General features: G+C 37.8%; 2 protein-coding genes and 1 non-coding gene across 9 annotated transcripts in view; all 3 read right to left on the reverse strand.

The window, feature by feature from the left end:
* Positions 1–2042, reverse strand: part of pcnt (pericentrin) — a 36454-nt gene extending 34412 nt beyond the window's left edge. For 3 of the 4 annotated variants that reach the window (XM_041971553.1, XM_041971552.1, XM_041971550.1), the window contains exon 1: positions 1865–2042. In XM_041971553.1, coding sequence (XP_041827487.1) covers positions 1865–1912 — 48 coding nt within the window. In that variant the 5' untranslated portion in view covers positions 1913–2042. Of the gene's footprint in view, positions 1–734; positions 765–1864 lie in introns of all 4 variants that reach the window. The other variant, XM_041971551.1, reaches the window with a different exon arrangement.
* Positions 2043–2899: 857 nt separating this feature from the next.
* On the reverse strand, positions 2900–2972 carry trnak-uuu. Its single transcript has one exon. It is a non-coding gene; the product is annotated as a tRNA-Lys (tRNA).
* A 138-nt stretch (positions 2973–3110) lies between these two features.
* Positions 3111–12010, reverse strand: atg9a (ATG9 autophagy related 9 homolog A (S. cerevisiae)). Of its 4 annotated transcripts, none has more exons than XM_041971177.1 (20): positions 11823–12010; positions 11473–11528; positions 10303–10448; positions 10171–10214; positions 9944–10008; positions 9630–9779; positions 9325–9466; positions 9053–9193; positions 8838–8958; positions 8504–8679; positions 8291–8413; positions 7863–8050; positions 6846–6999; positions 6304–6483; positions 5982–6194; positions 5679–5902; positions 5368–5485; positions 4997–5267; positions 4651–4796; positions 3111–4558 (listed from the first exon to the last, which is right to left on the reverse strand). In XM_041971177.1, exons 3-20 carry the CDS (start codon positions 10403–10405, stop codon positions 4550–4552), a joined length of 2568 nt encoding a protein of 855 aa, XP_041827111.1. In that variant the 5' UTR covers positions 10406–10448; positions 11473–11528; positions 11823–12010; the 3' UTR covers positions 3111–4549. The 4 variants fall into 4 exon arrangements, with proteins under 4 accessions (XP_041827111.1, XP_041827113.1, XP_041827112.1 ...); XM_041971179.1 differs by having other exon boundaries at positions 10303–10472; XM_041971178.1 differs by having other exon boundaries at positions 11814–12010.
* Positions 12011–13418: the final 1408 nt, after the last annotated feature.

Genomic DNA, 13418 nt, shown 5'->3' on the forward strand with positions numbered 1-13418 from the left:
CATCATCCATGTGAGATTCAAGCACAACAAATTCAATCTTCTTTAATCTCATGGGCCAAGTACACCACCTGATGGCCTGCAACCAGAATTACAGTGTATGCTAGACAGGTATATTTCCTCTTTAGACATTTCGATTATTGCTGAAAAGCATACTTCATCTCAGACTGACTTGATAATCTTATTATTCAAGACTCACAGAGGTGCATCATTCTTGACAGCATGATGCAGAAAAGCATTAAGAGTCACGATTTCCTTCCAAAGTAGTCCTGTCACAATAACCCATTTAGTCTGAGAAAATTGCCCCAGAAATATCTACAATGAAAAGCAATTGTGCCATCACAAGACCACATATTTAAAAAAAATCATTTAAATTCTGTTTAAAACGCACAAGGCAAGTACACAATTTAAAGATCAATCAATTCTAATACTAGAAAATGTTCAAATATAGAAATTAGTGTGCATATTTTTCTGAATTCTCAGAAACGGACAAAATAGCAGCACTGAAATCTTTATGTAAACAATACAAATGTAAACATAATAGAAAATATTAGGTTTAACAACAAATACCTGGGTAATTAAAAAAAATCACATGATAAATTAATAGCAACGGGATTATTGTGACAGGCCTTCACCCAAGAAAGAAAAACACAAATCACAAGTTGCAATGTACCAGCACCCCAATAATCCCAACATGATGCTACATGTTTCTGCCAGAAACCACTTTCCACACTTACCGACTGGCTTGGAGGCACGTTGGAAGAATTCTGTCATAAGAAATAAATATTACAGCCGAGTTATTTGAAATAATGTGCATCATTCTGATGTACTTATTGTCCTCTGCATGAGTTACACTGCAGATATAAATTAAATGACCTGCTTTGATCAGGTGGCCTAGTTTGATATGAAATTCTTTTCTTGACAATGCGGCTTGTTGTCACTAAAAAGCAAGATATTCTTGACTGTTGGCCCATTAATAATGTGCCCTTCCACTGACTGTTCTCCTTTGTTAGAGATGTCGTAGTATTTTCAAACTTTGGTGAATACTGTATCAAATAGTATACTACCTCCGTTATTATTGTCCATTAACCATTGTCAATCATGAGGCTGGTGTCATTACATACATGTGTAAATTTTCTGGTTGATGGAGGGACTGAACTTTATACTCAAACCATTCAGTGACCTTTCCATCCCCACTGATGGAGGCAGTAATATCCAGAAGACGATATGAAAGAGATTTTTTGTTTGTTTTGGGGTGTTTTTCTCTATTCAATTCAAATTGAGAAGGCAAAATGGGACTATGTCCAAAATTTCAAGTAGACCTTCAAGTAAATCCCTTTTTAAGGCTTTGCCATTCTCTTCCATAAGTTAATTTATTGGGGATCCAGCCGTTTAATTGACTTTCTTGGTGAAATTTATGGACTACTATGTACCATATACAATGTGTATAATTAACAGCACAAAATATCGCAAAAGTAACTAACAAAAACATCACTAGCTCTAGCACTTTGCTATGATGAAGCTCAAATGCAAACCTAGACGCATTAAAACAATTAATGCATATAAACTTGATCTATTAGATATCTGAAAGTAATTTCCTTTGCATTTGTAAATTAAACATATCTTACTATCGCTGCTGGACTCCAAATTTATTAGACGAACCAAACTAACCTAAAGTTTGCTTATTTAGAAAATATTCTAACCAAGGCAAATACCTGTGACTGACACAGAAAAAATACAAGGCACCACTAAACGTACAATATTTTTAGGTGGGGATGTTAGCTGAGAGCAAATGCAAAGATATGACAAAAGAGTTTGCTAGCTGCTAGCATTAAGTATTAGCATGCGTTAATTGTTAGCAACAAACCTTGGCTCTCCCAGCTTCTAATTTCCTCTGCCGCTCATCTTCATCCATGACTTGATTTAAATACAGCCGTTAGAAACATAGGACAAAAGTCCTAACAGCACTGGCCAACACAACAGACTTTCACTCCCCCCAAGACAAAACTAGCTTAAACAAAACGTTGAACCTCCTTTGGATACAACTGTCAACAGATAATATTCAATATGGCCGCCAAGTCGGTTTAACTCCGCCCTTATTGAGTTTCCTTGAATAAAGTGTCCAATCAAATCGTGACTTTCCACGCTTTAAGCCAATAGAATTTGTGCAGAAGAAATAAATTGAAAGTACCGCCTATCATGCTCACCAGCCAAAACTATTATCTCTGTGACCAATTATATTTCAGTATCAAATTGCGTATCTTGGATTGATGGCTTTTGTAGCCAATAATAGTAGAAACATATCTATCGCGCCCTCTTCGGCCTTGTGTTTTGAATGTACAGAAAAAAAATAAATTAAAAAATCCGTCAGATTGGAGCAGCAGCAGCATGGTTTCCACGATTAGTGGAGCTGAGGTTCAGAAAACAACAACGCTAAAAAATGAAACTATATTTTACACAATAGCATATACTTTATTTTTTGTTTAAATGTTTGTATTTCATTAACTGTTTGTTTGTTGTTCTTTTTTTGTTTGTTTGTTTCTTTTATTTTTTTTAGATGTGTGTTCCGTGCATTGTGTTGTGTCAAACGTTTTTCCTTTTATTCCTTTCTGAATCAAGCGAGTTCTGCCCGGAGTCACATTAGACCAGTACTGTTTTGCATGGTGTACAATCCCAAGAAGACATCCGGCTAATTTTTTAGAACAGCTGGTTCAGTTGGTTGAAAGTTATGCCTTGTCTTGCTGACGTACAATGCTACAGAAATTCAAACATAAAATCTTAGCTGCAAGAGATTTGATTCAGCGTTGCGCTTCCATAAGAGTTTCGCCGCTTGATTTTGATTGTAAAAAATAGACGAGTCAAAAATATTAAAAAGAAAGAGGGTTCGAAACGAAAAAACGATCGCCCGAACAGGGACTTGAACCCTGGACCCTCAGATTAAAAGTCTGATGCTCTACCGACTGAGCTATCCGGGCTCTGCACATATAAAGGGACCGTGTTACTTTGAGGAAACACAATACCCTCTGTGGTATTTTAGTAAAGATAGATGATGTTCCTTACTTCTCAGTCACTTTTATATGAATTTACGAGTAAATCACAATTTGAACACAAAATAGTTGCCGTGTCTTTAATAGATGAAATTACAACTGTACAAAATGGCATTACACAGGATCTATCAAAACAAAATCGACAGCAATCACTGTTTTACTGCACCGAATCACCGTCCCTTTATCCACATAACCGTTCAGTAGGATGATAGCGTCTCGGTCCCAAACCAAGTGCACACATAAATCACGATTCCCTGCTGTCGATCACCATGGCACATCCATTGGATAAATAAAATAACTTAAAAATATGTATAAGAAAATATACAATCGAAGTTATGTGACACCTTCTGCAGTGAGAAATTATTAAAGTGCATATCTTGATTTAACAAAAAAAAGTCATGCTGATTAGACAGGATGCGGTAAATGGGTGATCTGGTTTAACTCGAAGTGAGCAGATAATGTTCATGCACTTGCATTTGAGGCCTCTTTTTATGGAAGAAAAAGTAAATATCGCATGCTTTTAACAGCCGTTTTGTTAACAGAAAAGTCTTTAGGCAAATTTTGGAAATGAATGAATGATCAAAGAAAGAAAAAAAAATAGTTTGGTGACAGATTAAAATCAGCTTACATACAGCATCGCTGACTAAATTATATGCTGGTCTTACAAATGTATGACTGACCGATTCAATGTTACAGTTTGCAGATAACTCTACACAGTGCATGTGTGCATGCAGTTTACAGCAGCTCTGTATAATTTATCTTTTAAACACACATCTCTGCAAACTGAGCTAGATTTTGGGTAAAATTTCAGAACACTTAGAAAATTCACTTGTAAAGCAATAAATTCAGATTAAAAAACGGTCATTAGAAAGTGTCAGTTGGACTTCACATACCCTCATATATTTAGCCAAGAGGCAAAATGCAAGCTGACATACAATGCACAAAGTATAATACACACCCTCCTGATTTTTATTAAAAGAACAAATACGCAAACAATGTCTGTGTGATACAAGCATCCTTCTTAACCCCCTTTGGCAAATGCTTTAATTATCAGAAACCTCTCCTCTGATTAATTCTGGATAACGGCAACACACAGAGGGTGCTTCTAGCAATGCTGAGTGTTCACAATTGCCTTCATGTTGCAACAAAACATTTACTTTCCTCTTGTAATATTTGACATAAAATGTTTAAATGTGGTCTGAGGTTATCTGAGGCTTTAAGAAATAACTTGATCCTGTAGGTCCTCTTCTGATGGGCCAATGTCTACTCTGTTTAGGCCGGCAGAAAAGCTACTTACTTTGATATGGATGCCATAAGTCAAATCTGTCAAAATGTTCAAATTGGAACTTTCTTGTTATTTAAAGGATTATGGTTAACTCCCCATTCACATTCCCATCTTTATGTGTGAAGAAAAGGTGTGTCCAGGGAAAAGGTTCAGACAAGGATGAGGATGTGTTTGATTATCTGTGGAAGCTAGACCGCAGATATTTAATCACATGGCCTGCTTATGTGACCTGAAATGAGAGAAGAGACACAAATATCCATTACCTTGCAGCACACATATGTAAAGTTACATTCTTACTCCTGTCAAATAAAGAACATTCACCTTGTGTATACGAGGAGGCATTTCATCCTCTGAACTCTCTTCTGGCAGAGGCTCATGGTGTCTTGGTGCTGTTGGACCATCCTCTGCCCATCCACCCATGGGCACACGGACTGACTTTGCTACTTTACCTCCTGAGCCAAAATGGTCTGGAAAAAGAAGTAAACAAAGCAGTTAAGATGTGTTTTATAGCTTTCCACCCCAAACTACATTTCAGAAAATGAATCATCAACATTTTTATTTCTAAGTATAATAATGCTGCAAGTTCAGAACCATTGGGTATTTTAAAAGGAGTCAGAATTTATGAGATTAAGATTTAAAATATATTAATGTCAGAAAAAAACGGCACCTGTGGCAGGTCCACTGTGGCGCCGCTGGCTGCTGCTGTGTGACTTTGCCCCCTCCTGTCCCATGGGGGTATTATTAGTGGCTGAGTTGGAAGTGGGAACGGAACTAGGACTGGCCATTGTGGTGGGGAAAGTGTGTGAGCGTGGGAAGTTTTTTGAGTGAGGGTTGGGTTCACTCCTTACTTCATCTGGAATACTGTCACTGCTTTCATCGCTCTCCCGTCTGTGCCATGTGTGACGAGACAGCTCTGTGCGAGACTGCTGTTTATGGAGCTTCAGGAACAGAAAACACGACAAAGATGAATCAGGTAAAAGATGGAGAGAATTGGTGAAATATTCATAATACATCTCATAAACTCGCATATAGATTTACCTCATGCATGTAAAGTGCGTGGATGCTCATTTCAGTGGATGCATACTCTGAGAGGACCAAACTGGTAAGCTGACCCTCCCATGCACTGCTGCCTGAGCTCACAGTCCGGGCATCGGTCCTAGAGAAAATCCCGAAAACAAGAAGAAATTAGAAAAACAATTAAGAAAATATTGTATTAAAGTGTTGAAGAAAAGACAAAAGAAGGTTAGTATTAAATTTAAATTAATTCCAAGTAAATCCGATTTTATCCAGCACCTACCTGGGAAGCTGTAACTGGAAAATGGAACAATTCAGAGAAAGCGTTCACTTACCCAGACCCTGCCATTGCTTTGCTAGTGAGACCACTGGCTCTATGAATGGCACTCAAACTGCCTCTCAAGTGAAGACTGCTGCTAATTGGGGAAAGCGAGCGCAAGGCAGACGCGCCATCGCTTATGCCAGTTGCTGCATGGTTGGTTAAAGAGCCGTCACGACCAAAATGAACAGAAGCCAGTGTGGAGGGCCCTGCCAAGAGGTTTGCAACAAGACTTCTTGGCTACAAGAAAGACAAAGGGGAGGAAAGTAAATCAGATATCAGAGATATTATTGTAATACTTTGGCGTGATTGAACCTACTTCAGACTCTGACAAGGAGAGCGGATGTGTATCAGAAGGAGCCCCTGTAGCCTCTCTGTGAACTCTTTCTTTTAACTGACTGATGAAGTGAGTGGTTTCCAGAGGAGGCTGCCAGTGGGGGTTGGTTATAGCAAAGTGCATCAGTGACAACTCTGTTTTCCCGTCCTCTGCCTGTTGGTAGATAGATGCCTCTGTCTTCCCCTCTGACATCCACTGCAAAGAGCATATCAGACATCATTTAATCTTCTGCATGTTTTTTTTTTTACATATAATATGAGCACTTGTCTACAAATTCGTCTTAATCTGTGAGTCAGTCCCTCACCGCTGGATGTCCATGCTGCCTGATGTCCATCTGCGCAAAAGAGCAAGTGTCTCCAACTCCGACCACCTCTACAGTGAAGTTCCTGAAGAAATCAATGATCTCCAGAGACTTCCTCCTCAGACAGAATATGAGGATGATGGGAGTCACTACTGGACTTAGTAGCTCCTCTAGAATAAACACCTGGAAGCAAACAAATGGAATAGCAGAGTAAAATGTGCAAAATGCAAATCACAAAAATATTTTTGACTGAGATAAAGTATAAAAAGACGCTGGATAAATCTGAGTGTAAAGAACAAGTCTTGCTCGCAAGAATGACACTAAAATCTCACCACTTCTGTAGAAGGTACTAGAAGTGTAAACCTTTTTCATGGTCAGTATTTTTTATCATAGTGGAGCACAGGTCAGTGTAAGAATAATGACTTGGTTGCACTCGGTTATCTCTGTGAGCCATGTCCTTGGGCCAATATAATTTACATCACACTGCAGCCACAAGTCACATTAAAGTCTTGACATTTATTCCTGGGTCATTATTTTACACTCACTGCTTTGTACTGAAAGAGCTGCGAGAACTGGTCCCGGGTCTCATATCTATGTGCGTTGCCCTGCCAGTGATCAGGCATGTAATGGATGTGAGCCAGGACAACCCGCAAAAGCTGCTCAGGACAAAACACCATGTGCTTATCAGGAATAAATGACCTGAAAAAAAAATACAGAAGTGGAGGAAAAGAAAGATGTTTTAAAACTTAATACCTTCAGACATGCCAGGACACATATATGGTTTTGCACCTCAAGCCTGATACAAACTGAGCATCATATCAACATTTCTAAGGTAAAAACATTTTCTTTTAAAACATTCATAAACATAAGTACAAAGTCAAATAATTTAATATATTTTATGTTTTTATTTAATGATCTAGTATCTACAGAGGCTGCAAAATAACAGGTTTATTTTGATATGTTTAGTTTCCTCAAAAACTCCTTAAGTTTTAGTTGTTTTTTTTAAATCTCTCCGTTCTGAGGCCTGTGGTCTTCATGCTTAAGTAGACAAAAAATAAGTAGGCTAACTGACTGACACTAAAACTAAAGAAACAGACTAACAAGCTGACAAAGACAAGAGTCCTAAAGACTGAATTCATAATTTAGGAAATTCTTTAGATGTCTAAGATACCCGAGTATGAAATAAAAATCACACAGACAGAACTCAGTTTATGTTATTATTCCTATTTAGGACCTAATTCAGACTGCAAAACTGAAGCTACATAGAAACTAACAATAAGCTGCTGCAGGGCATTAAGATAATAACAGCTCTGGGTAGCTTTCAAAGAACAATAAAAAAAAACTAGCTCATGGTTACTGGTTTACATTAGTAATTATAACCAGTCTTGTATGTATGCTTTCTATTTGTACCTAATGTTTTCTCATTTTAAATAGTAGGAGAACCAGACCCATTTCCTTCATAAACTTTTACTGCAGCATTTAGTAATAATCATTACTTAATCGATTATAAGCATTTGGATTTAGTTAGATGTGAAAAGGTGAAATATTGAACCGATCCTTACCTACACAATGTGATACACACTCCCAGCAGAGTTATTGATGAGAGAACATGTTCCACTGCGAGTACGTCTTCGTCATAGATTGTCAGGGCAATGAGAACAGCCAGAAGAGACCCAGCAAAAAATGCTACATTTTTTGCAACCACTGTCAGCAGTGGTGAAAGAAAACAGTTCATATACTTGGATGCAGCCTGGATAAAATAAAAAAAACAGGAGAATTGCTTAATAATTAACTATATGAGCAATGAAATGAGTCTGATGTAAGTATTAACATAGGAACAATTTTAGCAGAAGGGAAATTTGCATGGTCAACTTTAAGGTCAAGAAAAATCTTTCTTTGGTCTGACCTAAAGAAAATGATTCACTAATTCATGCAAAAATCAGATTTATGGTCCTTGGAAAGGAATGATCAGGACGACAGATGCACCGACCTTATAGCCTTTGCTGAGGCGTGACATGAGTTCGTGGTCCAGCTCATTGAAATGACGCAGATAACATCGACCATAGAGAGACCAACATCTTGCCCCTAGAGAACCAGGTTCTCGCTTTATCACCTACATATACACACACAATAAACTGATGTCATTTATAATTGTTGCAAAATCTAGTTGTTTAAAGTTTTTACATGCGTATGAATCATTGACCTCGGTGTAACTGAAGAAGGCATAAAGAATCTGCCACACAAGAATGACCGGACACAACAGCAGGTTGGCAATGCCAATCCACAGGATACGAGATGCAAGTCTGTCTGCAAGTTCAAGCCTGTTACCTCCTCTCTTATACTCCGGTTTCAGACTCCACTCATTCTCAAATAGAGAGCCTATAGGAAAAACAAAATGAGAGTAAAAACATGCACAGGTACAGGAAAGTGCACATTTACATAAGCCAACCCTGCAATTTGCCTACACAGATATCAACTCAGTGTGAGACAGAGGCAGGTAAAAATTCAATCAAAACAAACACACACTTCTAACACACCTGGTCCCCAAAAGAAGATGAGCTCAAAGTTGTATTTGAGACCCCGGGTGTAAAACACACTCTCTCCGAGTACAGGAAGCCGAAAACGAACAGGAAGGAGTGATTTATTCACCATGGCAACCTGGAGAAGAGCAGAAAGACATTTATGATATGCATTTACAGCATTTGGAGGCAGTAGTTCAGTTCCTTTAAGATTTCAATAGAAATGAACACACCATGTAGTTTTTAAAGCGGAGGATGCGGTGGTAAATATCAAGTTCTGTCAGTTCTTTTTTATGAATGCAGATCTGGTGTTCCTTTTGTATCTCAATTATCCTGGCCTGAACTTCCTGCCATGTTGCATAGGGAAGCTCTGACTGAGGAACAAAGACACAATAGAGGTTAGAGGTCAGGCTTTACTGTTTGTATTTAATGTCAACCCAGCAGGCTTTCACCTGACCAACATCTCCCTGAGAAATAATAACCTGAATAAACATGTCCATCTTACCATGGTCATCTTGAGGGCATTGATGTAGAAGGATCGGATTTCCCAGTAACAGCAGACATTGTAGATAAATTTCACCAAGCGATGTAGCCAAAACACCCCAGAAATTATCAGAACAAAGATCACAAAAGCATTGTCTCGGATACTAGGAAAGAAAAAATTTTTACATCTATCAGGGATAAACCCAAATTTCAACAGTATTAACAACACCTTTTTAATATATTTGCTAAGTATTTACAAATATGGGTAGCATGGATGGAATTATGGTGTCTGCATATTAAATGTACCAAAGAAAGCACAGTACTCACCGGGCACTACAGACATCCATCGGCAGGAATGCATCAGGCAAGGTGACTTTAGATGAATCAGTATGGTTTACAAACTTGTTGGCAAAGAGGACGTCATAATCCACACAGTTAGCTAAAAACACCGTAAAACCAACCACAAACAGCAGTTGACTGCAAACAGAGTGAGAAGAGGAAGCGGCAGGTTGAGGTTAAAAACAGGGGAAAACAAAGAGTGTGAAAACATACATCTTAGGTGCATTAAACTTCATATATTTAAGCTATATAAACTACCAGATTACCTGAAAAATATTATCTATGATGAAGAAGATACATACATTAGCTCAAAAATCTCTCCCAACAGCATGCAGGTGAATCCATTCTTCTGGTGAAGATTATAGACGTAATGAAAATTAAGGAAAATTATTCATTTATCTGAGGTTAGGAAATATGTTTGCATTCAGATATTTAATTCAAAATAAAAGAAAATACACTTCACTTAGCATGATTATTCAAAACACAGCACACAAACTATCTCTGGAGAATTTATTTAAGAAAAGGATATTCTCTGGAAAAACAGGTCCAGATTTTCTATGTGGTGCCACTGGGCTGCAAAAAGTTAATTTCAAATTAGTAATGATGTTGTCTAACAATGTCAGGGTCTTTTTGTTTACAGCTGTATGATTTGTTTCTTTACATTTGGTTCCTTCAGGCACATGCATCAGCAGGTTCTCCTCTCCAGGGGGAGAATCACTGTAGGACGCTTCCAGGCGCTGGTACTCGGTGTCAAAGTGCGCCATAGTGACAGCAGCTTCAGACTCAAAGAGCAGCCACTGCTACAGACTGGAGAGATTAGGAAGAAAGGAGCTGAACAAAAGAGAAAATGTATATCCTAAATTTAGACAACAATAAAGTTATTTTGACATCCTAAATGTTATAAAGCAGTGATACCCAATCTTAGCCTATTTTCCATGAGGAACTCCTTCATGCAAGTGTTTAAAAGCAATAGACCCTCTGCTCCACCCCATGCTTGGTTTTATGCTTTCAAAAGTGAGATTCTCACCACAAATAATGTATTCTGGCTGGGCTTGTCCTTTGATAAAGCCAAAGTTAAATTAACAACTAACTTTTTTTCTTTAAAATATAGACAATGTGTGGACATTAATCACAATGGCTCTGAATGTCCAAAGCCTTGAAAACAGTCTGTGCTCTTTGGGGGGACCCCAGGTTGGAAACCACTGTTGTAGAGTATAACATCCTCTTAGCCCACCAGTACCAATCCTTCCATGCACCTCTTTATATGCTTGTTTTATATGGCTGATTGTCTAGTTAAATTAATTATTTCCTAACCCTGCTAAGAGGTGTTAACAGTCATTATCTGAAACAGAGCAGTAACTAAGAAGCCACATCTAGATTCTTGCTGACAATGTGGAATAAAGCAAGGCATCCTGAACAAAATGCACTCTCTTTATTCAACACATGTTCAAATAGTTTTGGATAAGAACAAATCCTAATACAAAGTAAAAATGTAAGAAGTGGCAAAAGCCTGCATTCACTTTCTTTAAATAAAAGTCTCCCATTGCTTGGAGGATCCTGCAACAATATTAAATCTGCTGAGGACATAAAATTAGAGTAAATATAAAAAATATACTCTGTATTTTCTGTCTCAACACTTGTCTATAATATCTGTATTTAATGTTATAGACAACTAAACATCCGTTGCAATCCATAGACAGAGGGGAGTTCCCAAAGAGCCTTGTGTGGTTCAGATTTATTTGACTCCAGGATTTGGACAGAAGGGGAACCACAACATTACATATTATTTATGGGAAATTTAAAATACAAAAATAAATACATAAAGACTTACATCCATCCAAGTAATAAGTGTCCAAACCATCTCTGGTGGCTGCTCAACATTCCCAGCTTTAAAAAAAAAAAAATATTGATTAAAGGCAAAAATGGCTTAAGATTCGTTTTCTTTGAATTCTGCCCCTTCTTCTATGATATAATCACTATATACCGACGAAGAAGGCAACATTAGAGACAACAAACGCAATGCTAAACCCACAGCATAATAAAACATAGCCGTTTTTTGTTTTGTTTTTTTCCCTCGACAATGTTAATTATCTTTGACACCCTAACGAACGAAGCTAACACAGATTTGATTTTAGGTGGTGTTGAGTTCGTGTTTTGACAACACAGGCCTACCTCCCTCACCAAAAATATGTCACCTCTCCAATCCTGCAGCATGAAGTCCTGACGGTATTGTTCCTCTGGGTCGGTCTAAGACAGTGAATCCTCCAAAATTTTATCTGAGAAGTGTATTATTTTCGTTTTCTCTTCCTTCACTCTTAAAGTCAAACACGAGCCAGTTTCATTTTCGAAACAACTAGCAGTGCGGTGTCTGTCAGCTCGGAACGACTGAAGCATCAGCCAATCAGAGAAGAAGTAGACTGAGCGTCACACAGGATCAGCCAATCCAATTAGTACAAAGGCGGGTTTTAATGGTGTGCGTTGTGGCTGATACGCCTCATTATGGGCCACACGCACTCCCTGTTTTTATCTATATAAATGTGTGTTTGCTGTCACCTCCTGGTCATTTGGTGGTATGTTACGCTACAGTTAATTTGTACAAACGAAAAGCAGATCTTCTGACTGTGGTTGTGGGTGTCATTTACTGTGCTGTCGTATGCAAGGTGAAGTAGCAACAGTATTAGAGATGCAGCAGGCAGAATAAAGAATAAAGTCACCTGTAATGCTGGAAAATGATCAGCTCAAACCTGAAAGCATTTGAGTTGGGGGCATGAGGGCTAGGACAAAACTAGGCAAACAAATTGCTCTCCATTGTAGACAAATCATCCCATCTTTCTACATTTTGTTACAAATTGTGTCATTCTAATGCAATATTTAAATATTGGGACTAATAACAATCACCGATCCATTCTTGGCAGTCAGTTTATTAGTTTGCTGATAGTTTGTGAAAGGAAGGATTTAAAAAATTAAATCAGGCAAACTCATAAAAATAAAGAGGAAAGTCACTGATGTTCCACTTGTACTTTATCGTTTCAAAATTGTTCTATAAGTCTTCATAAAACAAACAAACAAACAAATGAAACTGAAAAAAAAAACAAAAATAAGAAAGAAAAAGAAAAAAATGTAGTATAAGTTTCCATGGTTTCTAAATGAAAGCCTAATGAAATAGAAAAATATATTAAATTCTGCTCTACTTTTGTACCTCTCAGGTTTTACAACAATTCTTGACTAGCAGTGCTTCTGCTACAGAAGACATTTTCTATTTAAGTTCTTTTGTGGTTGGGGACTGTAGAATTGATGAGGTGCAGGAGCTGACTCTGCTGTGCAAAGACGATGCTTTGCAAAGCCAAGCTCACCTTCTGTCGCTCTTGGCCTTGATGAATATTCATATGTGATTGTTAAGCCTCAGGAGTGACAGCTGGGGTTTTGTGCACTGTGTTGCTACTTTAGTTACACTGTTAACACTAATGATTGCTTGTGTTTATACCCTTGAGATTTAAATTTGATTTCATTAATCAATCTCCTTGCATCTGATTAATAAATGAGGGTCTCTCACTCACATTATACAGCAGAAAGATATTTTATCGACACTTTCTTCCTCTTTCCATCGATTAAATCTATAGCATCCTTTTCTTGTGCTTATTTTATTTCCTATTGAAAGAGATTTTATAAAATGCCAAGGGAGTCTTGACTCTGCGGGGGGTGGGGTCAATCCAGTTATTGTGATCTGGGTTATTTAATTTGTTCTAATTAGGATTAGGCTCAATGCAACTAAATACA

This window comes from Melanotaenia boesemani, chromosome 20 (assembly GCF_017639745.1).
Source record: "Melanotaenia boesemani isolate fMelBoe1 chromosome 20, fMelBoe1.pri, whole genome shotgun sequence".
Lineage (NCBI taxonomy): Eukaryota > Metazoa > Chordata > Actinopteri > Atheriniformes > Melanotaeniidae > Melanotaenia > Melanotaenia boesemani.

Excerpts from the sequence above, each read along its gene's own strand:
- atg9a (XM_041971177.1), bottom strand. The coding sequence starts at position 10,405 with ATGGCGCACTTTGACACCGAGTACCAGCGCCTGGAAGCGTCCTACAGT. Across the intron at positions 9,194-9,324 it reads ATGCCCTCAAGATGACCATG|TCAGAGCTTCCCTATGCAAC; the intron begins GTAAGATGGACA and ends TTTGTTCCTCAG. Across the intron at positions 5,903-5,981 it reads TCTCCTTGTCAGAGTCTGAA|CCAAGAAGTCTTGTTGCAAA; the intron begins GTAGGTTCAATC and ends TCTTTCTTGTAG.